The sequence below is a fragment of the Diceros bicornis genome, chromosome 30 (genome assembly GCF_020826845.1).
Source record: "Diceros bicornis minor isolate mBicDic1 chromosome 30, mDicBic1.mat.cur, whole genome shotgun sequence".
Taxonomy (NCBI): domain Eukaryota; kingdom Metazoa; phylum Chordata; class Mammalia; order Perissodactyla; family Rhinocerotidae; genus Diceros; species Diceros bicornis.
Genome location: NC_080769.1, coordinates 3,225,942 through 3,252,398, shown reverse-complemented (window position 1 = coordinate 3,252,398; position 26,457 = coordinate 3,225,942). Strand labels below are relative to the sequence as shown.

Sequence of the window (26,457 nt, the reverse complement as noted above, 5' to 3'; positions counted from 1 at the left end):
CTAAACGCGATGAGGAGCTTAAAATAAAAGAATGACAAGCTCAAAATGCTAAAATATTTGCTCAAGTCACTGTCAGGGAATCAGGGACTTCATATTACTTTTCTAAAAGAATCTCTTATTTCTTATAGCCTCAGTCTGAAATACTCTAAAACTAACCTCAAAGTTTTATCTTGCAGGTAGCAGCATTACAGCCTCAGAAAAATTCACGGCCTCAGTGGAGTCCCAATTGTGATAGTGTCAGTGTTAGGGAGATTCCATAATTGTCCTAAAATAATCTCTAAGAACAAAGAGAACTCTTAAAAATATTTTCAATTTGTATCTTTAAAAAAGGTGAAACAAGAATAGTTGCAACCTCCAGAGAATAAGGAAGAGTTTTAAGAAATTAAAATTATGGTGGCCAACATGAAAATTCAATAGAAGGATTAGACATAAAGTGGTGACAATCTGCAAGAAAGGAGACCAAAAAGATAAAGAGTTGGAGGAGTTTCAGAAGGAAAGAAACAAAAAGAAAAGAAAAAAACAGAAACGAGGCTATTATCCAAGAAAATAACATAAAACAATTTCCCAAAGCTGAAAGACATGAGTCTCTAGATTAAACAAGCCTACTGAGTAGACCATAGTGAAATTTTGGAACATGTAGAATACAAAGAAATTATTTTTCTATTTCTTTATATTTTTCCATACTTTACAATATTTTTATAAGTAACAGGGATGATTTTAGTAACAAAAAAGCAAAATAAAGGCAAAAAAGAAAATAATTGACAATTGGGAAACGATACCAAATAATCCTAAATTAATTCTGACCACACCTTATACTTCTCTAAATTAACATACAGAAGAAAAGATGGAGCAAATTGAGAACAAGAGTAAAGAGGCCTGGCTCAATCAACATACAACAAATAAACACGATAAATAGAAAACATAGGGTAAATGTAAAATAAGGTGGCAGAAATACATCAAACACACCAATAATCACATTAAATGTAAGTGGATTAAAGTTCTGTTTTAGAAGAAAGTTACTTTCATATTTTGTTAAAAAACCAAAACCCACCTATGTACTATTTATAAAAAACATCACTTATGACAAAATGGCAAGGAGGCTGAAAATAAGAGACATATCAGACAAATACTAACAACAACAACAAGAAGTTGGCATGGCAATATTAGAAACAGACTAAAATTCAAGGCGAAATTTAAAACAGGAAGAGGGGGAGATTTTATATTGATATGTTACTTCATCAGAAACTATACAATAAAAGCCAACATTTATTGAGCACTTACTACATGTCAGACACTATGATAAGTGCTTTGCATACAGGCATTATATCATCCAGTCCTTAGTACAACCCCATTAGTGCCCCCATTCAATGGGGGACAGGAAACTGAGGCACAGAGAAGCTAGAAAGGTCACAGGTTGGCCAGTAAGTACCAAGACCCAGGACTCTTAACCATTGTGCTATGCATTAATACCACACCTTGGAAAACACAAAGCAAAATCTGTTAGGAATACTCCTATATTTTCTTCTAATATCTTAAAGTTCTTTTTTCTGTTTGAGTCAGTCTATCTGGAATTTATTTTCGTGAATGATGTGAAATAGCGGCTAACAACTTAATCCTTTGGCCAGTTGTCCCAACAGCTTCCTTTCCCCATTGACTTGAAATGCTCTAACACGTACTAAACGTCCATATATGTCTGAGTCTGCTTCTGAGCCCTGTTTCTTTGTTCTATTTGTCTATTCCTGTGACAGTAACACACACGTGCACATACCCTTAATCTTTAGCCATAACTCATTACTCACTGTTCCCAGAACACGTATATCCTCCATGCCTCTGTTTTCACTCACACTGTCCCCCCAACTTGCAACGTTTCCCACTCACTGCACTAACCATTCCCCATGACTTAATATTCATCCTTCAAGGCTCGCTTTCCAACCAACTATGCCAAATTTCTTGGTTTTTCTTCCATATCTCCTTATCAGTTTTTATTTATTTATTTATTTTTTAAAGATTTTATTTATTTATTTTTTCCCCTCAAAGCCCCAGTAGATAGTTGTGTGTCATAGCTGCACATCCTTCTAGTTGCTGTATGTGGGACGTGGCCTCAGCATGGCCCGAGAAGCAGCGCGTCGGTGCGAGCCCGGGATCCGAACCCAGGTCGCCAGTAGTGGAGTGCGCTCACTTAACCACTAAGCCACGGGGCCGGCCCTCCTTATCAGTTTTTAAAAAATAAATATTCTGTCAATACATCACATACAAAACGTGTTGTTAGTTTTACAGGAATGGATCAACCTCATCTCTCTCTCCACATCTCCCCTCCAATCCTCCAATCGAAGTGCCCTTGCAGCAAGGGGCTTTGCAACCTTAGCACCTCGCATGTAGCAATCAACTGACCTACAGGTATTTATTGAAAGAAATAATACACACGTCTGCTTGACACATAAACAGTATCAGGGAACTGGTTAAGTCGTGTTTTCTGGGGAGGAAAACTTGGGGATGGAGTGAGAACCGCCCTTCGCACTTTCCTATGTGTATTATTTATACTACATAACAAATACATAATTTTGAAAAAGAACACTCAGATCTTCCATCTGAGAAGATTTTCACATCTTATTTTTAGCGAAAGGCAAGATGTAGAAGAAATAAAATATATAACTCTATTTTTAGAAGAAATTAGTAATTCTGAAAAAAAGTCTTACGTATGGGTATGTTTTCGTAGGGGACTGGATTAAACCGAGGAGAAAGGCAGAGGGGGCGAAGGGAAGAGGGAGAAGGCAGTTCAACAGCGAGCACCGCAACGAGCCAGCGAGGCCCCGCCCACCGGGCCCCAGCCCCGCCCACCGGGCCCCAGCCCCGCCCCCAGCCCCCCGTCGGGCAGAGGCCCCGCCCCTCACCCCATTCTCCAGGTCCACTCCCACCCTCGTCTCTCTCCCCCGGGAACGGAACTAGAATTTCTCTTCGGAGGCCGGATGAAGAAGGGCTCAACCGTTCCGCCGCCGCCTGAAGCCCCTTCAGCCCCTAGAGCGAGACCCCCGGCCACTTCCGCTCCCGGCGGCCCCGGGACCGGAAGCGGAAGTACACGGCGGCGGCGCGGCGCGCTGCGGTGGGAGTGTCTCCGGGCCGTCTGCAGGTGCGGCCCGGCCCCTCGCGGGGCGGGGAGGGCCGGAGGGACGGCCGGCCGGGCCGAGGTGCTGCCGCCCCGAGTTGCCTGGCCGGCATGGGCCCGCGCCCCGCCCGCACCCCGCCCTCAGCTACCCCCGTCCGGGGGACAAGACTGCCGTCGTCCATCGGAAGGGGAGTCACGAAGTACGGCCGGGGCCCGCAGCTCGGGGCCGGGGTGACCGGCCCGCCCAGCCCGCACCCGCCCTCCCCCGTCTCCCTGGTTCGTGGGTATTCGGTATTCTGTCTTATTTCCTGTGATCTGGCTCTGCAGTTGGAAAGTTAGCACTGAGTCTACGTGTGCAGATCCATGTGGGCGCCTTGTCGAGGGAATTGAAAGAATGGGGTGCACCCGCCATCAGGGGATGCGTTAGTTGCCAGAGTTTTTCGGTGGTTGACATTTTGCAGTTCTTTGGCTTAGGGCCTGTTAGCTTTCCTTTCCTCTCCTCTCTCTCCCTTCCTTCTTTTCTTTCTTTCATTTAAAAGAGCTTTTAATTGGTGACTTTTACTTGGGCTGTGGACATCAGTTTCATTTCACTGTGAGGTGAGGGTGTCTTCAGAGAAGTTACTTCTCAGTTATGTCACCCGTCTTATCATCAAGGAAAAGCAAGACTGTTCGGTTCTCTTCATGTCGCTCCAGCCGTCACCCCAAGCCTGAAAGTCGCCCTAGAGCTTCAAAACATATGGGACTCCAGGAAAAGGATGACATAGGCTTTGTTCCTACTGGGACTTGGAATTGAGTTGGCCATAAATGGAATGTCTTCTTTTTTTTTTTTTTTAATAATAGGGTTAAGGCTCACTTCTACTGAGAAATGAGGAAAAAATTAATTCTGGAGGAAAACTGAACATCAGATTTCAATTTAATGAGTGAGGTGTTTGTTTTCGAACGGAATACATGTCCCACCTTGCCTTTTTTGAAAGAATTAATGCGTCTTAAAGACATCTGTAATCGAGTGTTGTGATTTATGTTATATTGAACAGTCATTTTTACTTTCGATTTTTGTGGTGTTATATTGTGTTGTGTGTGCAGGCGTGTGCCTTCTTCGGTTGGCTATACTGAATTATTCTTGGGGAGTGTGGATTGTTTGGCACATTTTCCTTGGGGGGGCCCTCTGTGAACTGGGCCCTGTACAGGGGGAATCATGCAACCAAAATAGATATAGTGCTTGCCCCGTGGGGGTTTTATTCCAGCCGGGAAGCAGATTTTAAATGAATAACGACAAGGGTGATATGGAAACATGTCACAGGAGAACTTGGGGAGGAGGTGAGGAAAAACATCCTAAAAGGAGAAATGTTTGAACCTAACACAAGAGTTGTATGTAGCTAGACAAGGGGTCAGGCTGTGCAGTAGGAGTGGGGAGGAGACTTGAGAGAACATTCTAGATGCACAATCCGTCAGGCAGTACAGAGCCTGGTGTGTTCCAGGAGCTAAGAAAGGCAGGGAGAGCTAAAGTAGAGAAAACAAAGTACAGAGTGGATGAGCCTGGTGGCGAGGAAGGCAGTGCCCTGAAGGTCCTGGCCAACTTTGGGCCTTGTTCTAAGGCTCTTGGGAAGCCACTGAATGCGAGTCCTAAGAAGGAGAGTGACATGATTTCATTTGTGATTTAGGCAAAACACAGCTCCTGGATTAAGCATGCAGTTTAGGATGGGCAGCAATGAATGTAGGGTCCACATATATATAGGAGCTTGAGAAAGTTCAGGACTCAGATGATGGTATTGGGGCTTGAAGGCGATTGTGGAATTGGAGAAGTTGGAATGTTTGAGACGCATGTAGGAGGCAGAATGAGAGACTTTGGTGATTGATATTTTCTCTCTACCACGTGATATAGAGCAGGGGTTGGCAAACTGGCCCATGGGCCACATCTGTGGGCCAGTCTGACCCAATGCTGATTTCTTTTTTTTTTTTTTAAAGATTTTATTTATTTATTTATTCCCCCCAAAGCCCCAGTAGATAGTTGTATGTCATAGCTGCACATCCTTCTAGTTGCTGTATGTGGGACTCGGCCTCAGGATGGACGGAGAAGTGGTGCCTCGGTGCGCGCCTGGGATCCGAACCCGGGCCACCAGCATTGGAGCACGTGCACTTAACCACCAAGCCACGGGGCCGGCCCCCAATGCTGATTTCTATAAATAAAGTTTTATTGGAACACATGTGTTCTCTATGGCTGTTTTTGTGCTACAATCACAGAGTTAAGTAGTTGCTATAGAGGCCATATGGCCCACAGATCTTAAGGTATTTAGTGTCTGACTGTTTACAGGAAAAGTTTGCCAACCTCTAGTATATAAAGTACTTAGTTGAGTGCTGTGCTGGTGGCAGGGTTTGGAGTCCTGAAAAAGTGGACACAGGTCTGTACTAGGAGAGTTTCTGTTGTAGTTGGAGAGAGAGAGGCAAAATCACCTCAACAGATAAGTATAAAAATCACAACCTGATAAGGGCAGTGGGGGAAAAGTAGAGGCTGTTAGAGGTATTTTGAGGGATTATAGAGGAGATGTGATCCTTTTCTTAGTCAGAGGAGCCGGTAGGAATGGTCAGGGGCTGTGGTCTGAAAGGTAGCTCGGGGCCCAGTAAGTTGCTTGTTGAGATAAATTCCGTGTCAGGGTTTTTCGCTTGGCCTCCCTGCTGGTCCACAAAAGTGGAATTACCACAAAAGTGGAATACCCTGCTCGGTGCTCTGCCTCCACCCTCCCCCTCGCCTTAACCCCGGTCTCTCTTCTGTTGCGGGAGGGCGCCTCCTGAGACCTTAAACCCTGGCGCTGGTGTCATGGTGAGGGGGTTGGGGGAGCTGGGATGGTTGTGGGGGAATAATTACATCCTCTGGTTCCTGTCCCCTCTCTCCCTGTCCCCCAGCTGAGGAAGAAGGGGAGGGGACTTGTGGGGCATCTTCAGCCCTGCCCCAGGGGACCTGGAGACCTTTCTGTGAGTGACCTCCAGAGGGAAGCGGCTTGGGAAGAGGTCCCCACAGCGGCCGCGGGCTCTGTGCCCAGTTCCCGAGTCTGACTGCACAGCTCCTCCAGGGCCATCCCCGCCGCCCCACGTGAGGCCTACCAGAAAACCAGGTGGCTGTATAAATTTAAATGAAAATTAATTAAAATCCAGTAAAATCAAAAACTCCGTTTATCGGTTGCCGGAGCCACATTTCTCAAGTGCTCACTAGCCACCTGTGCTGCTGGCTGTCTTTTTGGGAAGTACAGACCCAGAACCTTCCATCATCACAGAGAGCTTTACTGGGCATTGCTGCGGCAGAGAATTCTGAAATTAAAATACCATAAAGGTTCTCACATGCAATGGAAGTCCTGTTTTAACAGGTGTAAGAGATGGCTGAATGCTTATGTGAGTCTGGGGAGGGGTCCTGGGCACATCATAAAAATTAAGAGGTCAAGCCCAAACTTGTGATGCCTTAAAGGAGGAGTTTAGGAAAAACTCTTTCAAGCTGAGAAGTACAGGCTGTGCCATCACTGGTCAGTGAAGTGACAGAGCCAAAGCTTATCCTTTCAGATTTGTCCAAATATGAAAAGAAAGTAAATATTTTTGGCTTGGTGGGGCGTGTGATCTCTGTTGCAGCAACTACTCACTTCTGCTGTTCTAGCACAGAAACAGCCGTAGAAATGGGTAAACAAATAGACGTGGCTGTGCGCCAATAAAACTTTATTAATGAGAGCAGGTGGCGGCGGGTTTGCCTAGCCCTGGTGTGGAGAGAGCTCCCTGTCGGAAGGTTCTTGCGCTGGGTCTCCCTTTCCCAGCGATGACCGGATGTCCTGCAGAGTGGTGGGGTGGTCCCTGCTGAGCCGGCATGTGTGTGCTGTCTTAGGAATCAGTCACCGTGGAGGATGTGGCGGTGGGCCTCAGCCAGGAGTGGGCGTTGCTGGACGGTGCGCGGCGGCACCTGTGCGGACACCTGACCCTGGACAGCTGCCAGGCCCTGGCCTCCTGGGGTAAGGCTGGCACCTCCCGCGTCCTTCCGTGTGCAGGCGCCGAACGCTTCTTAAGTGAGCACAGAGGTGCGGCGTGGGCTTCGTGGGGTTTGCCGTGTGCTGGCTTCCGTAGGCAACAGGGCTCCCTGCACTGCGTTGACTTGGTTCTCTCTGTGGTCAGGGCCTGCTGGTCCTGGGCTTCAGGGCTGCGGGAGCCTCAGCCCCACGGGGCAGACAGGGGGTGTCTGTGGTCTGGGCCCATAGGAAAGAGCACCCCTGAGTTCCGTAGAAATGGGGCTGTGCTTGCTCAGCACCCCGAGCTGAAGGCCCCGTGGAAGCGGCAGGCCTGGGCGGGTGTTTGTTTTCCTCCGCAAGCCCGCCACGCTCAGCACGCGTGTCTTCCTCCGGAGCAGGGCCTGCGCCGTGCAGACCCAGTCTGCGCTCCCGGCTGGGGCCAGGAGAGCTGAGGGCCGCAGCACGAGGCATTCTCCGCGCCGCGGGTGTGGGTGAGTACCGGGGTGGGGGGTGGATCTTGTGACCCATCTGGATGGGGGGGGTGCACTGGGAAGTGTCAGGCTGAGAGCATTTTAAAGGCCCCTTATTCTGCAGGGAATTAAAGGCTCTTTGGGGTGAGGTTTCTCAAATAAGTTCCTTTAGCTTTTCTTCTGTTTTCACATTCTAGCTCTCCTCTCATACTTATCTTTGGTCTCAGAAAAAGATCTGTTCCAATTTCTCTTTTTTTAAAAAAATTGAGATACTCACATATCATAAAATTCACCCTTTTAAAGTGTGCAATTCAGTGGTTTTTAGTATATTCACAAAGTTGTGCAAGTGATACACTCCAGAACATTTCCATCACCTCAGAAGGAAACCTGGTCCCCATGAGCGTCCCTCCCCGTCCCCTCCCCCCCCAGCTTTTGGCCACCACTGATCTAATTTCTGTTTCTCTGGGTTTGCCTGTTCTGGAGATTTCATATCAGGGGACTCGTACAGCATGAGACCTTTGGTGTCTGTCTTCTTTCACTCAGTAAGATGTTTTTGAGGTTTGTCCATGCGTGAATCAGTGCTTCAGTCCTTTTTAAGGCTGAATAATATTCCGCTGTATGGATGGACCACATTTTATTTATCATTCATCAGTTGATGGACACTTGGGTTGTTTCCACTTTTTGGCTGTTATAAATCATGCTGTTGTGAACATCCCTGTATAAGATTTCGTGTGGACATGTTTCTAGTCCTCTTGGGTTTATTTTTAGGAGTGGAGTTGCTAGGTCACATGGTAACTCTATGTTTAACTTTTTGAGGAACCGCCAGACTGCTTTCTAAAACCATCTTACGTTCCCACCAGTGGTGGATGAGGGTTCCGATTTCTCCACATCCTTGCCCACATGGACTGTCCACTTCCTCTTTAACTTGGACATTTCTCAGTATGTTCTCTGTCTAATTGCTGCTTACTTGTTTCTCTGCTAATGCTCTCGCTCCAGCAGCATCAGTCTCAGTCCCCACAGAATCTTTTGCTGGGAAACAGCCTCTCCTTTCCGCCTCGATTCCACACACAGCCCTACTCTTAAGAGTCTCACTTTGCTCATGGATGCCTTCTTCCTTTCAGTACCTTCCCAAGTTTAGGGTCAAAGTTAAAAAAAAAAAGCGCCTGTATATTTTTTGTGTGTCAATTTCATACCAGTATTTTTTTCTGAAAGAAGTTAATTTTCTTTTCAATTCATTTTAGACTGTGAATCTCAGCTTAAACCCAAAGCATCTACTCCTGAGCGGGTTATTTTGGAGGAAAATTCACCACGTGACATGCACATGGTAAGATTCCTGGGGGGTTGGTCTTCGTTCCTCTCTTAGGAGAAGCTGAGGAACTCGTGAGTTGAGGTGCACCCAGCGCCAGGGGGACATGTGAGCCGGGGCGTTTCCTCAAGGACATTCCCACAGTCTGAAGGGACCATGCCTGACTTCGTGAATTTGGCAAACCCCACCTGTCACTCAAGACTCTTTCTTCCTAGAAGATTCCCCCCAGTAAACGTTTCCATCCATGAGAGTCAGACGTGGATCGTGTGCAGTACGATTTACTCCTCAGCGGTTAGCAGAAACAGACCGCCGGGGAGAGAAGCCCATGGAAGTTACAGGTGTGGGAAAGCCTTGTGGTGGAGCCTGCAGCCTCCTCAAAGAACTCCACCGTTCCAAAGCACAGCTCTGAACATGCTGGAAACGTGCCTCTGCCAAGGAGCATCCCTGGGCGAGGCCGGATGTTGGCGGCTTTTCGTCATCACTCGCCCCTTGCCAGGAGCAAACTCTGCCTGGAAAGAAGGCACCCGATGTTTTCACTGTGGTGGGAAAGGCTTCTGGGGGAATAATCTGGATCTGAACAAGAGAAGCACAGGAGAGAGGGCCACTCTGATTGTGAAGAACGTGGGAAAGTTGTCGGGGTTCCCCAGCCCTCAGGAGACAAGTGGAGACCCCACACGGGAAGAAGCCCTTTCCAAAGCGTGGGAAAGCCTTCAGAACCAGCGTCCAGTGCACGAGAGAGTGCACGTGAGCTTTGGCCTCGAGTTCCTGCCTCTCCAAATTGCAGGACTTGCCAAGGTTTGGGTTCCCATTCTTGGGCATTTGGAGGGTTAGGGTTAGGGTTTGGATAGAGGGACACACAGAGGCCAGCTTCACCCCTGGCTGGGCCTGTTTGTCCCAGAGCCAGTAAGATCTCTGAGTTCCCTGAGTCTGCGCCCTGCCACCTCTGCCATGGGTGGTGTCGGCTCAGAGCGTCAGAGCTGCTGGCCCAGTGGATGGGGTGGCATGGCCCGGGTTGTAGAGACCTCTGTTCATTTCCTTTGCCCTGAGCAAGGGGAGCCTCAACCCTGCGCAGCCTGGTGTGGGCCGCGGGGCAGCTGAGACCCTCACCGCAGCGTGGCCCGCAGCAGACCCCAGGGCAGCTGAGACCCCTCCCCGCTGCCCAGGTCCTCCTTGTCCTTGGCTTACACTCTTTTTTTGGTAACGGGTGTTCTCCAGTTACTGCTTGGGGAGGGGTGCAAGGTTTTTGAGACCCTAGGATCTGAAAATATCTTATTGGAGCTGCTGGGTCGCAGGGGCCTCGTCTGACGTGATTGTTGCAGTAACCCCATCAGAGCCTTCTGTGCGTCGTCATAGAGCCCGCAACCAGTGCTCGTTGAATGAAGAAGTGAACAGATAGCGCGTGAAGGCGTCTCCAGGCCCCCACTGGAGCCGCAGGTGGACCATGTGAGGGAGGGAGGATGACCCACCAGGGATAGTGTCCTCTCTGGTTTCTGTGGGCTCTTTCCTCTCAGTACAAGGTTCTAGCACCTTCCACAGAACTCCACTCCCAGCTCAGTGGTGGCACCAAGTGTGGGAGAGGAGTGGCTTCTGCTGCATCCGAGCCCTAGGAGATGGGCGGTCACAGAGTGTTCTGAGCAGACAGAGGAGGTCCACTCTGGCCACATGTGTAGAGCAGTTGAGCAGTCCATCCCTGAAGACACACAGCCCATAAGTGTAGAGCTGGATTTGGAGCTGGGGTCGAATCCAGGCCGAACTCTGGAGGCCACTGTCAAAGCCTAGATCTGAGGATCTGCTGCCTGAGTCACACAGCCCGCTACTTGGTTGATGGCGCTGACTCTTCAGCTAGCCCTTCTGGGCTGTGACGGGTATCGCTGAGCCTTGTCTCCATCACTGGGGCCCATGGGGCAGCTCTGCGGCCTCCCTGTCCTGTGGCGATGAGTGCTGGTGGCCAGGGACAGGCCGAGGCCCCGTGGCCCCCGCTCCTGGCCAGCTACACCAGGGGAGGGGCAGGCACACAGAGGGGGGGGCTGCTCCTAGAAGAGCCAAAGGAGGCTGGGGAAGGGGGGTCTCCATGCTCAGCCTTGTCACCGTCCCAGGCCCCCCGTGCTGCCTCTCGCCGGCGCGACCTCTCCACCACGACACCTGCTCCTGGAGGCTGGGGTGTTGGCACTTTTGTCCTCTGCCGTCTCCGCAGTGCTTACACTGCAGTGCTCACACTGCAGTGCTCGGTAAGTGTGTGCTGAACAAGTAGGCCGAACTCCTGAAAACCTCGTCTTCAGGAAGAGTGGTCTGTGTCAAGATTATTCTGATGAAAGCATTTGTCTCAACATGGTACCTGTGGATTTTAATTTACGGAGGTGGCTGAGTGACAACACGGAGAGGCCAGTGCCCCTCAAAGAAGATTTTTGTGACTTACATTTCTTGAGAGCAGAGGGCTCCACGCCACACAGGGCCCCACGGCGGCGGTGGAGCACCAGGGTTAGTCAGGAGGCAGACAGGAGTGAGGGGAGAGTCTAGGCCAGAGCCGTTATTGGGGTTTCTGCAGGAAAGGCAGGGCAGAGTACACAGCTTAGAGTTGGCGAGTGAGTAAGTCTGGGGGACCTTGGGGTGCAGGGGCTGTCCCCAGTTATCGGGTTCCCGGCCTGGGTGATTGGCTTAGTGTGAGCATCAGATGAAGGAGGTGGTTCAGAGTGCGGGCTCTGGACCACAGGAGAGATGTAAACAACTGTGGCCAGTAGTTGGCCCAGTGATTGATGGATGCCAAGCAGACAAATGCAGAATCTGAGAAAAAACAGAACAATGTTCGTATTTTGAACCAAGGGCTCCCAGCCTTTCTGTAGTAAAACGTTTTGCGGTGCCTCCGAGGGCTTTTGGCCTAACCTGTGGCCAGGGCCCCCTGAACCAGAAAGGGGTCAGGTCCGTCTCTGTGTGATCAGTCCTTGGAGAGTGTCATTGGTGGCTGGCGCCCACAGTGGAGTAGGGGAGCCACTGGGGAGTCACTGAAACTGCCAGACCTGTGTGCCCCGCCTTCCGACGGCACTGCTACCCCAAAACCAAGGGTCTCTGTGGCTAAGAGCAGCCGCAGTGTCACCTCTGTCCTGCTCAGCACCCTCCACACCTTTTCCTAGGGGCCAGGGCTGGACCCGAGGATGCAGATCAGGCCTGAGATGGGAGAGAGGGGGACACCTTCGGTTCCAGAGGACCGGCCAGCTCTCTGGGAGTCGCCTTGGTCTTCTGGATACACAGTAAGCCTGGGAGGTGGTCTGCTGTGAGTGCCCCAGCCCAGCCAGGAAGGCCTGGGGTTCGGGATTTCTGTAACTGGGGAGGCAGAAGGGGCGGGAGGAATCTAGGGCCAAATGTTGGGAATTGGGAACCCACTGGAGGCCCAGGGTTAGCTCCAGGTAAGAACTGCTGAACAGGCCCTAGTGTTTCTGCCTTGAGTGCTGGTATCTCCATGGTGGTGTCAGGGGAGAGCAGCCTGGGGGAGGGGCTAGCACCGGGGCCCCGCCTCTCCTGGTCCAGCCTTGCTTCCTCCACTCCTTCCACCCTCACTCCCACCCCGTCCATGAGCGGGAAACCTACAGGAATGAGCGGGTCCTATGATGCGAGGGCCGGGCGAAGAGCGTCCAGGCTGGTGAAGCCCACTTGGCTCAGGGCCCTGCGTTTCCCTACCGAGGTGGAGAGTATCAGAGGACGCTCTAAGGCGAGCTGTGAGCCCCGCCCTGAGAAGAAGGGGCCTTCTCCCACCCGCCCCTGCCCATCGCCTGCCCTGAGGGACCCGCCACATTTACTTCCCGTCTGCCACCAAGTCCTGCGAGCGTTTCTTCCAAAATATGACCTACCTCTGACTGCTCCTCCTGTCCCCGCTGCCACCACCCTGCCCAGAGCCACTGTTAGTTCTGGACCCTGGGAGCTGCTCCTGACTGGCTCCTGCTTCCACTGGGCCCCACCCTGGACACGGAAGCCAGAGGCATCCCTTAGAAATGCAGGTTGGGTCAGACACCTTCCCCGAGGCAGCGGCCAGTCGAGGCGAGTTCAGGTCCTTTCTCCCCTCCACGGCTTCCTTTCGGAATAACTTCCCAACCTGCCCTCGTTTGCACGGGTCCACCTCCGTGTCCTCGCTTCGCCCCTCGTCCGCTGGCCATCCGCTGCCCCTCTTGCTCCAGCATTTCCCCCTCTGCTGGAGGCTGCTCAGAGGCTGCTCCCCACCCGGCCCCTCTCCCCATCCCATCTTGCAGCTGCAGCTCTAGCAGAGGGCTGAACCAGGTATTGAAGAATTGGGTAAACCTGGATAAGGTCAACAGGGCGGGTGCCTTCTTTTCTCAGTGTGTTCCCCAAAGTAGGGCCGGGCCTGCCACTTCAGTCGGGGTGAACAGCTGTGAGCGGATCCCATCGACTGGGTGACTCTAACCTCTCCCTGTCACTGTCCAGGGGCTGAAGGCGGCTGTGCGGATTCAGAGGGTGGTCATGCCTGTACCTGCGCTGGGCCTCCCCGGCCTGTGGGTGGCCGGTGGTTCTGGTGAGTGAGCTCTGGGTAGACTGGTGGCCAGAGGGCCCCCAGGGCTGTGTTTCATCTGCGAGCTTGCGTGTCCGCCATCACCTCCTCCGCCTGCAGGCATTGCTCTGCCTGCCCGCAAGGAGAGGGTACAGACAGTCACCTCTCAGTGTATGTGTCCACGGGGAAGGTGCTTTCTGAGGATGGGGGGCTGGGTTCTTGGTTTTTTTTTTGGTCTTGGGTCTTTCTGTTAAGAAAGAGCAGGCCCCATTCAGCTGTGGCAAAGGCCAGACCTCTCCTTGGGTAGGTTAAGTTCTTCACTACACAATCATGTCGATGCTGAAAATTACAGTTGAATTGACTATAAATGACAGATGTTTTAACTGGACTTTTAAAAAATGAGGTTAAAGCCACATCTCCCAAGAAGTGGGGGAAAAAGTTAGTTCTGGAGGACAGATAACGTCTTAGCTTTAATTGCAAGGCTTTTGTTTCCTTCCATCTTCCATTCTAGTAGGAGTAATAAACTCTTTTTCTTAACAGTATCATCCAGTCTTGCATTGGAATCTGTATTATAGATTTAAGTTATGTGTTGTTCGTCCATGTATTTTTGGTAAGCCTCCTGGGCAAGGCTCTGCTTTGAAGTACTCTTGAAGTACTTGGAGTACTCCATGCTCTTGAAATACTTAGAGTACTCTATGCTCTTGAAGTACTTTGGAGTACACTGTGCTCATGAAGTACTCTCAAAGGGCTCTGTGGTTGTCCTCTTGTGGGCACTGGGAAACAATCGGACACAAAACCCTGACTCTCTCCCTGCTGAAGCTGACAGTCTGGCTGGGCGGGCAGATTTTTTTTTTTTTTGTGAGGAAGATCAGCCCCGAGCTAACATCCATGCCCATCCTCCTCTTTTTTTGCTGAGGAAGACCGTCCCTGAGCTAACATCTATTGCCAATCCTCCTTTTGTTTTTTTTCCCCCTTTTTCTCCCCAATGCCCCAGTAGATAGTTGTATGTCATAGCTGCACATCCTTCTAGTTGCTGTATGTGGGTCGCTGCCTGAGCATGGCCGGACAAGTGGTGCGGCAGTGTGCGCCTGGGATCCGAAGCCGGGCCGCCAGTAGCGGAGCGCGTGCGCCTAACCGCTAAGCCACGGGGCCCGCCCCCAGATTTTTAAAAATAAAGACCAGAATGCAATGGAAGCATATAAGATGATGACTTTGTCTTGGGGGGAGGGGCAGAGAGGAGTTCTGGGAAATTTAAGCTTAGACCAAGGTTTTTCAACCTCAGCACTGCTGATATTGGGGCCCGGTCATTCGCTGTGGGGGGCCGTCCTGTGCACTGCAGGATGTTGAGCAGCATCCATGGCATCCAGCCACCAGAAGCCAGTAGCACCCCTCTGTATTAGTTAGCTTGGGTGCCATGGCAAAGTACCAAAACAAAAGTTTATCACCCAGAAGTCCAAGATCAAGGTGTTGGCAGGGTTGGTTTCTTCTGAGGGCTGTGATCTGTCCCAGCTTTTCTCCTTGGCTTGTAGATGGCCGTCTTCTGTGTTTTCCCTCTGTACGTGTCTGTGTCCAGATTGCCTTTTCTTGTAAGCACACCAGTCATATTGAATTAGGGCCCACTCTACTGACCTCATTTTAATTTAATTACCCATTTAAAGACCCTGTGTCTAAATACAGTTATATTCTGAGATACTGGGGGTTAGGACTTCAACATATGAATTCTTGGAAGGCTCCCCCCCTCCAGTCGTGACAACCAAAAATGTCCCCAGGTGCTATGGACTGGCCCCCTCACCTCCTGTCTCCAATTCATACATTGAAGCCCTAACCTCCAATTTGACTGTATCGGAGACCAGGCCTTGAAGGAGGTGATTCAGGTTAAATGAAGTCATAAAGGTGGAGCCCAGATCCCATAGAGCTAGTGCTCTTATAAGAAGAGGAAGGGACCCCAGAGCTCTCTCTCCGCCATGTGAGGACACGGCAAGAAGGTGGCTGTCTACAAGCCACCGTGTTCTCACCAGAACCCGACCATGCTGGCACTTAATAACCCCGGCAGCAAGTTGTGACAGCACGTGTGAAGTGTTGTCTCCCAGGGAGGCTCATTAGAGACCCAGTGCCCGGAGTTTTCATGGGGGCTGGTCACATGGGCACCCTCTGCCCAGCACGTACCAAATTCTAGGCTCCTGGAGGGAAGGCAGGTGTTCAGCATCAACCACGTTGTTTGTACAGTTGAACCAGAGTGAGCCTCTCTTATTAGGGTGGGGGGAGCCCTGCCCAAATGCAAATTCCCACAGGCCAGCCAAGGGCCAGCCTTGCCAGCAGGCTTTGTGAAGGAAAATGGTCAGGCTTGCTGTGTAACTCTTGTCTGCACAGTGAGGAAGCCTGGGATGATTTCAGACATCTGCAGGGGGTTGGGTGAGACAATTGGCTGAGCCACGCATGCGTCCATGTACCAGACAGTGCATTTGCTGAGCCACGCACGTGTCCGTTTACCAGGCGGTGCATTTGCTGAGCCACGCACGTGTCCGTTTACCAGGCGGTGCATTTGCTGAGCCACGCACGTGTCCGTTTACCAGGCGGTGCATTTGCTGAGTGACGCACGCGTCGATTTACCAGATAATCCAGAGCATCTGTGTGCCAAGCATGACGTGGTGGATGGGGGGGGTGAAAGGAAAAAGAACTTTCCAGGCTTGTTCTTCCAAAGCTTCCAGTCCATTGAGGGTGACAGAGCAAACACCTAAGGAAGCAAACAAACATCTGGTTACACATAGGTCAGGGCTGTGAAGAAAGGGGGAGGGTCCTCTTAGGGAAAAGGATATTGAGGAGAGATCTCAGGAAGGAGCCCTCTGAGGGAGTGACATGTAAGTGGGTCCAGAAAGGAAAGGTGTGATGTAGGCGTTAGTGGGGGAGGGAGGAAAAGGCATGGGGTAGGGGAGAGGGGCTCCTTGTAGAGATGGCGTCACTGGGTCTTTTTTGATTATATTGGGGTCTGTGGGGTGTCAGGGTGAGATGTCTCATCTGAGGCAGGGATGTCCCTCCCTGAGATCAGAGACCCTGGAAGAAGAACAGGCTTTGAGAAGAAGGTGACGAGCGCATTTTTTTGGAGGGGTACATGAAACAACAGAAGTTTATGTCTCACCGTTCTGAAGCCAGAAGTCTGAAATCAAGGTGTTGGCAGGGCCACGCTTCCTGAGAAACCCGTAGGGGAGAACCCTTCCTCGCCTCTCTCCTGGCTTCTGGTGTTGCTGGCTTCCTTGGTGTGCCTGGCGTGGAGAGGCGTCGCTCGTCTCTGCCTGATCCTCACGTGGCCTTGTACCCTCCTGTGTCTGTCCTCTTATAAGGACATCAGTCATGCGGGACTAAGGGCTCCCTACTCCACTAGTACTTCCTCTTAACTTATTACATCTGCAGAAACACTATTTCCAAATAAGGTCACGTTCTGAGGTACTGGGGGTTAGGACTTCATAATTTTTTTAGGGGACACAATTCAACCCATAAGTCTGCCCTCTGGCTCCCCAAAACTCATATCCTCTCCACATACAAGATACTCTCACATGATCCCAACGTCCCCAAAGTTTTTACCATTCCAGCATCAACTCTAAGTCCAAAATTTCATCTAAGTATTATTAACTCAAGACGTCCCAAATCTCGTCATAGAAATCGTCTAAATCAGGGATGGGTGAAACTCGGGGTGTGATCCATCCTGGGGCAAAATTCCTTTCCACTGTGAACCTGTGAAACCAGAAAACAACTTCTCTGCTTCCAAAATACAGTGATGGGACAGGCATAGAATAGACATTTCCATTCCTGAAGGGAGAGAAAAAGGGTTACAGGTCTCAAGCAAGTTCGAAAGCCAGATGGGCAGGTTCAAGGCCCGAGAATAATCCTCTGTGACTCGAGGCTCTGTCCTCTGCCTGCTGGGGCGGTGGCCCCATCCTTTAGCTCCCTTTGGGTAAGTTCCAGTTGCATTCCCCCAGATAGGTGGGTGGGGGTGTTGGAGCCGATGGTTGGGTGCCTGGGTCTGGAGTTTAGATGGAGTATCAGTCTGGCATTTGGGCCTTGTCAGGTAGACTTGGGAATGGAATTGATGCCCAGAGTGGGCAAGGTTGCCACCGAGGCAGAGAGTACCGAGCAAGATGAGAAGAGGAAGGTCTATGATGTGGGGACACCCGTGTTGTGACGGAGGAGGACATTTACAGGAGACCGAGGAGACTGGGGGTGTGGACACCAAAGCTGGGGGGATGGTGGGCTTCAAGATGGTGGAATTGGATGACTGAACATATCGGCTGGATCCCCACCGCGGAGGGAGGTCACTGGTGATCCTGGTGAGGTGCTGGTCCTTGGAGTGGTGGTGATGGGAAGTGAGCGGGAGGTGAGAAATGGACACAGAGAGGGTTGATTGTCCATGATGGGGAACAGAGCACAGTAGCTAGAGGGAAAAGTGGGGTGTTATGGTTTGAATTGGGGCCCCTAAAAAGGTATGTTGAACTCCTAACCCCTGGTCCCTGTGAGTGTGACCTCATTTAGAAACAGGGTCTTTACCGCTGCCATTAAGTTAAGATGAGGTCGTGAGGGCGGGCCCTAATCCAGTAGGGCTGGTGTCCTTCTAAGAAGAAGAAAATGCTGGGTGAAGACGGACACGGGAGAGGACGACTGTGTGACGACGGAGGCAGAGATTGGAGGGACACAGCTGCAAGCTGAGGGACACCCAGCCACCACCAGATGCCAGGAAGAGGACAGGAAGGATCCACCCAGAATCTCAGAGGGAACGTGGCCCTGCTGACACCTGGATTTCAGACTTGTGGCCTCCAGACTGTGAGCGAATACGTCCCTGTGGTTTTGAGCCCCTCAGCGTGTGGTACTTTGTGACGGCAGCTCCAGGACACTAATACGTGGGGTCAGGGACTGGACGTGGTGCAGGTGTAATCCCTGAGGGGATGGTCCCTTGGAGAGGCAGGGGCGAGGGTGCAGGAGGTGAGGGTTGGTCGGGAGTCAGTTGCTCGTCTGGAATCGCCTGGGTGAAGGGACGGTCTCGAACTGAAGGCAGCAAGGGACGTTTCCTTCTCAGGCAGACTCAGGGTGGTGGCGGGTCTCTGTCCCCTACTTGTGCTAAGTCCTGGGGCGATACCAGCCCTGCAGAGTGGGCAGGGGACGGGCCGAGCAGCTAGGGGGGAAAAGCTGACCCAGGGCTGAACCAAGGGGAGTAGGGGCGCTGCAGACACTTCGGTCTGCTCGTGAAGTGAGACTGTGCGCTCTAGGGATATGGAATGGAGGAAACGTGTGTGTGGGTGTTTCTGTGCGTGTATGTGCATGTTTGCGAGTGTCTGTATATTTCTGTGTGTGTGTGTGCTTGTCTGTGTGTATACGTGCATGCAAGCGTATATGTGGTGTGTCTGTGTACGTGTCTGTGTGTGTATGCGTGTGTACTTGTGTGGCAAGCGTGCATGTGTGTCTAAGCAGGTGTGTGTGCAAGCGTATGTGCATGTGTGTCTCTGTGTACGTTAACGTGTGTCCCCGTGAGTGTGTGCACACGTGGTCACTCACCGTCCGGGTGGACAGCCCTTGGTCCTGTGAGTGCTCTCTAGGCCAGGCGCGGGCCCTCACGGCCCCCTCTCCTCCTCCAGCTCTCCCTGCTCAGGGCCCCACGTGGTTCCGGGAGGAGCGCGCAGAGGAAGAAGCCACAGCTCCTGGGGTGCTGACCCCCTGTCCACGGGTAAGTAAGAACTCCCTGGGGCTCTTCTTTCTTGCTTTGCCCCCTTGTCCCCTTCTTGGGGCCTGTTGAGTCTTGACCCCACAGGGTTGGTCTCTAGGCTTCCAGGCCCTGGGCCTCCAGCAGTGGGTGGGCAACGATCCCACCCCCTCAGTCAGACCTTGGCCAGGCTGTCTAGTGCCATGTTCCGCTGAGCGTCAGGAGGGAAAGCAGAGGGAGGATGTGAGCTCCCCTTGTCATTTATCACATATTTCTCTCTGGCCTGCCACCTGCATGTGGAGGTGGATGCAGCTGGATGCTGGAGCTGGAGGGAAATGCATCTGCAGGGGCTTCCTGCCTCATTGTCAGTAGCTGAGTCCTGTCGTGAAGTTGAGGTCCTTTGATGCCATGCTTTTGGATGCTGTCGCTCAGAGAGGGAAGAGAGAGAGGAGTGCTAGTTCTGAGGGTGAGCCGAGGGGCAGATGCCGAGAGACCTCAGAACCCTGTCTGCAAATCCTCTTCACGGCGTCTCCCTTCCCCAGGCCTGCAGCCCCCCAGCATCCTCTTGAGTATTGATGGGCTGAGCTGCGATGGGTGTGTGTTTTAGGAACCGGTCACCTTCGCGGATGTGGCAGTGCTCTTCACCCCAGAAGAATGGCTGTTTCTAGACTCTGCTCAGAGAAGCCTCTACCGAGACGTGATGCTGGAGAACTGCAGGAACCTGGCCTCCGTGGGTAAGGCCGGCCTCTGTGCTCCACCCAGACACTCGTGCAGGTGCTGTGGGTCCCCAGCAACTGTGCTGGCCGAGGAGGTTGAGAGGTGAAGACAGAGTCCTGCCCTGATGGCGCTGACAGTGTGGAAAGTCCTCTCTCCACTGCTGTTTCTCCGTGGGTAAAAGCTTCTGGGCTTCTCAGGTGTGTCCCTGAGCTACGGCCTGGGTTTTGGGGACCAGAGAGTCCCACTGTCCTCAGGGACCTGGTGGCTCTTCAGTGGAAGGGCTCTGCCTTGCCCGTCAGAACTTGGGCATGCTCGTTTTGCTGCTCCAGTCTCCAGTGCCCCTCAGGCCTTCAGGGTATTCACCCTGCATTCATGGCGGGAGCAGTCTGCCCACACCATGCGTGTTTTCCCACGAGCAGGAGATCAGCTGTGCACGCCCAGTGCCTTTTCCCATTTGGAGCAAAGAGAAGAGCTGTGGACCACCGAGAGGGGACTCTTCCCAGGAGCCCGCCCAGGTGAGCGCCACGCAGACCAGGTGAGCGCCAGGCAGACCAGGTGAGCGCCACGCAGACCAGGTGAGCGCCACGCAGACCAGGTGAGCGCCAGGCAGACCAGGTGAGCGCCACGCAGACCAGGTGAGCGCCAGGCAGACCAGGTGAGCGCCAGGCGGATCAGGTGAGCGCCAGGCAGATCAGGTGAGCGGCACGCAGATCAGGTGAGCGCCAGGCAGATTAGGTGAACGCCAGCTCTGCCCGGTCACGCGAGTGTTGGATTTGGAAATCGTCAGTAAGGGAGCACTTTCAGTGCCCTTGACGGAGAAGGTGTTTGGTTGAGCACCTTAGTGAATTCCACCTTCTTTTTTTTCTTATCTCTGTTGCTGTACTCTGGTCTTAGAGAGATTTGTCCTACCTCCTCTTCACACTTAGCATTTCCGTGCGTATATTCAGCCAGTTCCTCCCCACTCCACTTTCTTGCTAAGACTTTCTCTCAGCGTCAGTCCCGGTCTTCATAGAATCATTTCTTAGTAAGTTATCTGCTGTTTCCACCCCCTGTTCCTATGATTACCTAACTCCTCACAAAGCCAAATATCATAAAATTTTTCTTTACTCTTTGATACATTCCTCCTCTTCACAATTTTTCCCCATATTTAGGATCAGTATTAAAAAAAAAATCCATGCATGCCTTGCTTACATTTTGGGTCACCTTCATCCTACCGTTTCCTCCTCTGCATACTTAATTTTCTTCCCCCCAATTCATTTCAGGCTCTCAACTTCAAGATTCAGTTCCTAACCAAGATATTTTTGTGGCGATTCCATCCATCGGTGTGAAAAGGGTAAGGTATACAAGGATTATTGTTGGTCCTTTAGTAGGAAAAGTCTGGTTTGCTGTAGGTTAGAAAACAGTACAAGAGCCCAGAGAGATTGAGGGCAAATGGTGCTCACCCAGGAGGAAGCAGTTTCTTGGGAATAAGTCTGTGAATGTCATGAATTGGGGGAAAATTCTAAATGTAGATCAAGATGTGTCTTCACAGAGTTCCCATAGGTAACCATTTTCATAAATGTGAACAGATGTTAAGTGTTTAAAACTTAATTTAGCCATAAACAATGTAGAAAAGTCTGCATCTAAGAAGCCCCGTGAGAGTAATGAAAATGATAGCTTTCTGTGGCAGCACGTCCACTTGCGAGAATTCAGGGTAGAAATGGTACAGACACTAAAATGGTGAAAGCTTCAGCTGTAGAAATGTCTTTCTCCTACACGCAGTTCACATGGGGGACAATATCCATGGATGTATTCGAGCCTTGGGTCTTCATATTTTCCTCAATTGACAGGAGCAACCTCAGACTGGAGAAAAGCTCTATAAATATCATGAACTTGGGAAACCCTTTAACATCAAACCACTTTTTCAGTGCCAGAGAATTCATGCTGGCGGGGACCCCTATGAATGCCCAGAGAATGGAAAGTCCTTCCTCCAGACCGCTCACCTGCTCATACCTGAGAGGATCCGTAGTGGGGACAAGACCTACGCGTGTGACAGGTGTGAGCGATCCTTCAGATACAGCTCTGACCTTCTGCGGCACGAGAAGACTCACACCACGGAGAAGTGCTTCGAGTGCCAGGAATGCGGGCAAGCCTTCAAGTATTCCTCGAACCTGCGGCGGCACATGAGAGTGCACACGGGAGAGAAGCCCTTCGAGTGCAGTCAGTGTGGGAAGACCTTCACCAGGAACTTTAACCTGATTTTGCACCAGAGGAACCACACGGGCGAGAAGCCCTATGCTTGTCGGGACTGTGGGAAGGCTTTTAACCAGCCGTCCTCCCTGCGGAGCCACGTGAGAACGCACACTGGAGAGAAGCCCTTTGTGTGCAGTCAGTGCGGGAAGGCCTTCAGGGAACACTCGTCGCTGAAGACGCACCTGCGCACTCACAGCAGGGAGAAGCCCTACGTGTGCAGCCAGTGTGGGAAGCCCTTCCGGACGAGCACCCACCTGAACGTCCACAAGAGGACCCACACGGGGGAGAAGCTGTACGAGTGTGCCACGTGCGGGCAGGTCCTGAGTCGGCTCTCAACCCTCAAGAGTCACATGCGAACGCACACCGGAGAGAAGCCGTACGTGTGCCAGGACTGCGGGCGAGCCTTCAGTGAGCCCTCGTCGCTCAGGAAGCACGCGAGGACCCACACGGGCAAGAAGCCCTACGCATGCCAGGAGTGCGGGCGCGCCTTCGGCCAGTCTTCACACCTCATTGTGCACGTGAGGACGCACTCTGCGGGGAAGCCCTTCGCGTGTGATCAGTGTGAGAAAGCCTTCAGACACAGCTCTTCACTCACTGTGCACAAAAGAGTCCACGCTGGGAGAGGAGACGTGAGGCACGGCGGCCTGCCTGTATCGGCGTCTCCTCCGTGTGGCGGGCCCCTTGCTAGTTAACTTCCAGTGTGTGAAAACATAAACATTTGGCTATCATCGTCTCTCATAGTGCTCGTTTAGCAACATCACACGTTTTGATGTCTAATGTTTCCATTTTGGTTTAATTCTAAATACTGTCTTAGAATTATCATTTATTCTTTGACCCATGAATTATTTGTAATTAAATTTTAAAATAATAGTACATGGGTGTATTTTTATAGAGGTATTATTACTTATAGTAGGATGCATAAGTCCTATGTGTATGTTGGATGAGTTTGACAGATGTGTACATATATGCAACCAAGATCCCATTCAAGATACAGAACGTTTCTATCATTGTGGAAAGTTCCTGCATGTACCTGGCTATTTTTTAGTTGCCTTTTTGTTGTTGGTTTCTAATTTAGTTACATTGTAGCAGAGTCTGTGGTCTTTAGGTTAACAAATCTTAGGTATTTGTTGAGATTTGCTTTTAGGTCGAGTGTGGCATGTCCTGCTAGTTGCCTACCCAAATTGCCCTTTCTTTCTCACAGAAGAACCTGGGTTTTTTGTTCAGATTGTTAATGTGTTCTATTAAACCTCCATCTCCCACTTCTTCTTACGGTCAGGGGAGGCCACGTCCCCAGTCCTGGCCAGTATGAGAATGAGAAGTCACTGGAGGTGACTCCTGGGAAAGATGTCGTGAAGGAACGTTTGGCCAGACCCCTCCATCTCTTGTCTTTGTACAAGCAGATGCAACGTCCAGACGTAGAGGAGCCATCTCGTGACCACGAGGGTAAAAGCCGCTTCTGTGGCCACAAGTCACAACCATCCTGGTTCCCCAGTGGTGTCTGTGTGTGGCTGCACCTGGACTGTTTATTTCTGAACATCTGTTACGTGAACAAGATGCACTTCTTACTGGTAATGACATTGTCTTTTCTGGGGGGTGAGGGCAGGGGTGGTTTATTAGGGCTGAGTGCAGTCTCTAACTTAATATGTGGTCAGTTTTTTATTTTTTTATTTTTATTTTTGGTGAGGAAGATCAGCCCTGAGCTAACATCCATGCTAATCCTCCTCTTTTTGCTGAGGAAGACCGGCTCTGAGCTAACATCTATTGCCAATGCTCCTCCTTTTTTCCCCCAAAGCCCCAGTAGATAGTTGAGTGTCATAGCTGCACATCCTTCTAGTTGCTGCATGTGGGACGCAGCCTCAGCATGGCTGGAGAAGCGGTGCGTCGGTGCGCACCCAGGATTCGAACCCGGGCCGCCGGTAGTGGAGCGCGCGCACTTAACTGCTGAGCCACGGGCCGGCCCTGTGGTCAGTTTGCATAAAGGCTTCATGGGTGCTTGAAATCCATGTATTCTACGTGTGTCCACTGGATCAAGTGTATTATTTGTGTTTAAAAATCTTTTACACATTTATAAATATTGGTCTCTGTCTTTGTTTGGGCTGCTATAACAAAAATACCATAGATGGGGTGGCTTATAAGCAACAGAAATTTATTTCTCACTGTTCTGGAGGCTGGAAGTCCAAGATCAAGGTGTTGGCAGATCTGATGTCTGGTGAGGGCCCTTGCTGGTTCACAGATGGCTGCCTTCTCGCTGTGTCCTCACCTGGAAGAAGGGGGGAGCAAGCTCTCTGGGGTGTCTCACAAGGGCACTGATCCCACTGGTGAGGGCTCCACCCCCATGACCTAGTCGCCTCCCGAGGCCCCACCTCCTGACACCAGCACACTGCGGGTAGGCTTCAGCGTATGAAATTTGGGGACACACACGTTCAGTCCGTAACAGTCTCGGATGTATCATTTACTGAGAGAACTACGTTACACTCTCCCACCATCACTGTGGATTGCTGAATAAATCTTGTGATTCTGTCCGTTTTTAAATTTATATATTTTGAAGCAATGGAATTAAATGAAAAGATTTTTGACATTTTATAAGTTTCCAGCAAGTTGTTCCTTTTATCCTTATGGTGACTGTCTTTCTCCCTAGTGATGAATATTCAACCATTCATCATCATAACAGCAAATAAATATTTAGGGCTTACTACTAATAGATAGTAGCTACTACCCTAAGCTTTGCATCTTTTAAGTGATTTAGTCCTCACATAACGCTTGGAGGTAGGTACTGTTATTATCCCCAGTTCACAGATGAGGAAACTGAGGCCCAGCAAGTTGAGGTGAGTTAACCAAGGTCACGCAGGTTGTAGGTGACCGAGTCTGGCTCCAAGGTCCGTGCTCCCCACAGTGCCTCACCCTAGGGGGCTATGCTCCATTTTTCCCTGTTCTCACAAGGTTCTGTTTTGCGTTTTAAAATTCTTTTAACTGAGATATAACTGTTGTAAAAGTTCATAAATCTTAGTGCACATCTCGATGAATTTTATCTATGCCTATACCATATATAGATGTAAGCTATATTATGTCCCCAGAAGGTTCTTTTGGGCGCTGCCCCGGTCAGTAAGCCCCATCCCTGGAGGTAACCAGTATTGTGACTTCTGTCACTGTAGATTTGTTTCTCTTGTTCATAGAAATGGAACCACACAGTGTGCCCTCTTGTGTCTGTTTTTTCACTTAATGTAGTGTCCATGAAATTTATCTGTTGCATTATCAGTAGTTTATTCTTTTTAAAGATTACTGTGTAGTATTCCCTTGTCTGAATGTACCACAATTAAAAAATTCTGTCCTGGGGCTGGCCTGGTGGTGCAGTGGTTAAGTCCACGCGCTCCGCTGCAGTGGCCCTGGGTTCGTGGGTTCAGATCCCCGGCGCGCACTGATGCACCGCTTGTCAAGCCATGCTACGGTGGTGTCCCATATAAAGTAGAGGAGGATGGGCACGGATGTTAGCCCAGGGCCAGTCTTCCTCAGCAAAAAGAGGAGGATTGGCATCAGATGTTAGCACAGGGCTGATCTTCCTCACACACACACACACACACAAAATTCCGTTCTGCTGGTTGACATTTGGGTTCTCTCCAGGGTTTGCTGTTAGGAATAAAGCTGCCGTTAGTGTTCTTGTGCAGGTCTTACTGTGGATGTGTGTTCTCGCTTCTCCTGGGAGTGGAATTGCTGGGTCACCGGGTAGGCGTATCTTTAGCTTTAGGAGGTATTGTCAAACACTTCTCCAGAGTGCTTGAAGCAATTTATATTTCCATCATCCATGAAGGAAAGTTTCATTGCTTCACATCCTTAACAACGCATGCTACTGTCAGTCCGTTTAATTGTAGCTATAACAGTGGTGCGTGGTTTCTTGTGTTTTAATTTGCATGTTTTTTGGTGAACAATGACGTGGTAGGTGGTTGCCACAGTAATCTCTCCCATCCCTCTATGTACATCTCTTTTCAGTGTGACTTTGCTGCTCCTATCAAGAGGTGGAGCTCATTTCTCTACTCCTTGAAGATGAGCTTGATCACGTGACTTTCTTTGGCCAATGGAACATTATCAAACATGACGGAAGCAGAGGCTTGAAAAACACACATTGGGGTTTGCCCTCTCTTAGCTGTGGTTAGATTCTTGAGCGCAAAGTGTGAAGAAGCCCGGGCCAGCCTCCTCTAGGATGCGAGACCTCATGGAGAGAGGGGCCCTGCTGATGGTTGCCACCCAACCACCAGACATGGGAGTGAGGCCACCTTAGACCATCCGGCCCCAGTCAAGCCACCAGGTGACTGAAGCCACATGAGTGATCCTAGGTGAGACCATCAGAAGAACTGCCCAGCTGAGTTCCGCTCAGATTGCTGACTCAGAATTATGAGCACATAAGGTGGTTAGGCAGCAGTAGATAACTGACACAGAAGTTAGTATCAGAGACAGGATGCTGCTGTAACAAAAA

The 26,457-nt window shown here is 50.8% G+C and overlaps 1 protein-coding gene across 3 annotated transcripts; it reads left to right on the top strand.

Moving 5' to 3' along the window:
- Positions 1-3,177: 3,177 nt before the first annotated feature.
- Positions 3,178-22,859, top strand: ZNF333 (zinc finger protein 333). Of its 3 annotated transcripts, none has more exons than XM_058525474.1 (11): positions 3,178-3,379; positions 6,966-7,089; positions 7,482-7,574; positions 8,795-8,877; positions 11,988-12,104; positions 13,291-13,378; positions 18,976-19,064; positions 19,648-19,774; positions 20,177-20,272; positions 21,020-21,090; positions 21,665-22,859. In XM_058525474.1, exons 1-11 carry the CDS (start codon positions 3,215-3,217, stop codon positions 22,679-22,681), a joined length of 2,070 nt encoding a protein of 689 aa, XP_058381457.1. In that variant the 5' UTR covers positions 3,178-3,214; the 3' UTR covers positions 22,682-22,859. The 3 variants fall into 3 exon arrangements, with proteins under 3 accessions (XP_058381457.1, XP_058381456.1, XP_058381458.1); XM_058525473.1 differs by having other exon boundaries at positions 21,587-22,859; XM_058525475.1 differs by lacking the exon at positions 3,178-3,379 and adding an exon at positions 5,273-5,921 and having other exon boundaries at positions 21,587-22,859.
- The last annotated feature ends 3,598 nt before the right edge of the window (positions 22,860-26,457 follow it).

Bases quoted from the DNA above. Each gene is read 5' to 3' on its own strand.
- ZNF333 (XM_058525473.1), top strand. From the start codon at position 3,215: ATGGGCCCGCGCCCCGCCCGCACCCCGCCCTCAGCTACCCCCGTCCGG. The intron at 3,380-6,965 runs GTTCGTGGGTAT...GTGCTGTCTTAG, and splicing joins CGCCCTCCCCCGTCTCCCTG to GAATCAGTCACCGTGGAGGA. The intron at 12,105-13,290 runs GTAAGCCTGGGA...GTCACTGTCCAG, and splicing joins CTTGGTCTTCTGGATACACA to GGGCTGAAGGCGGCTGTGCG.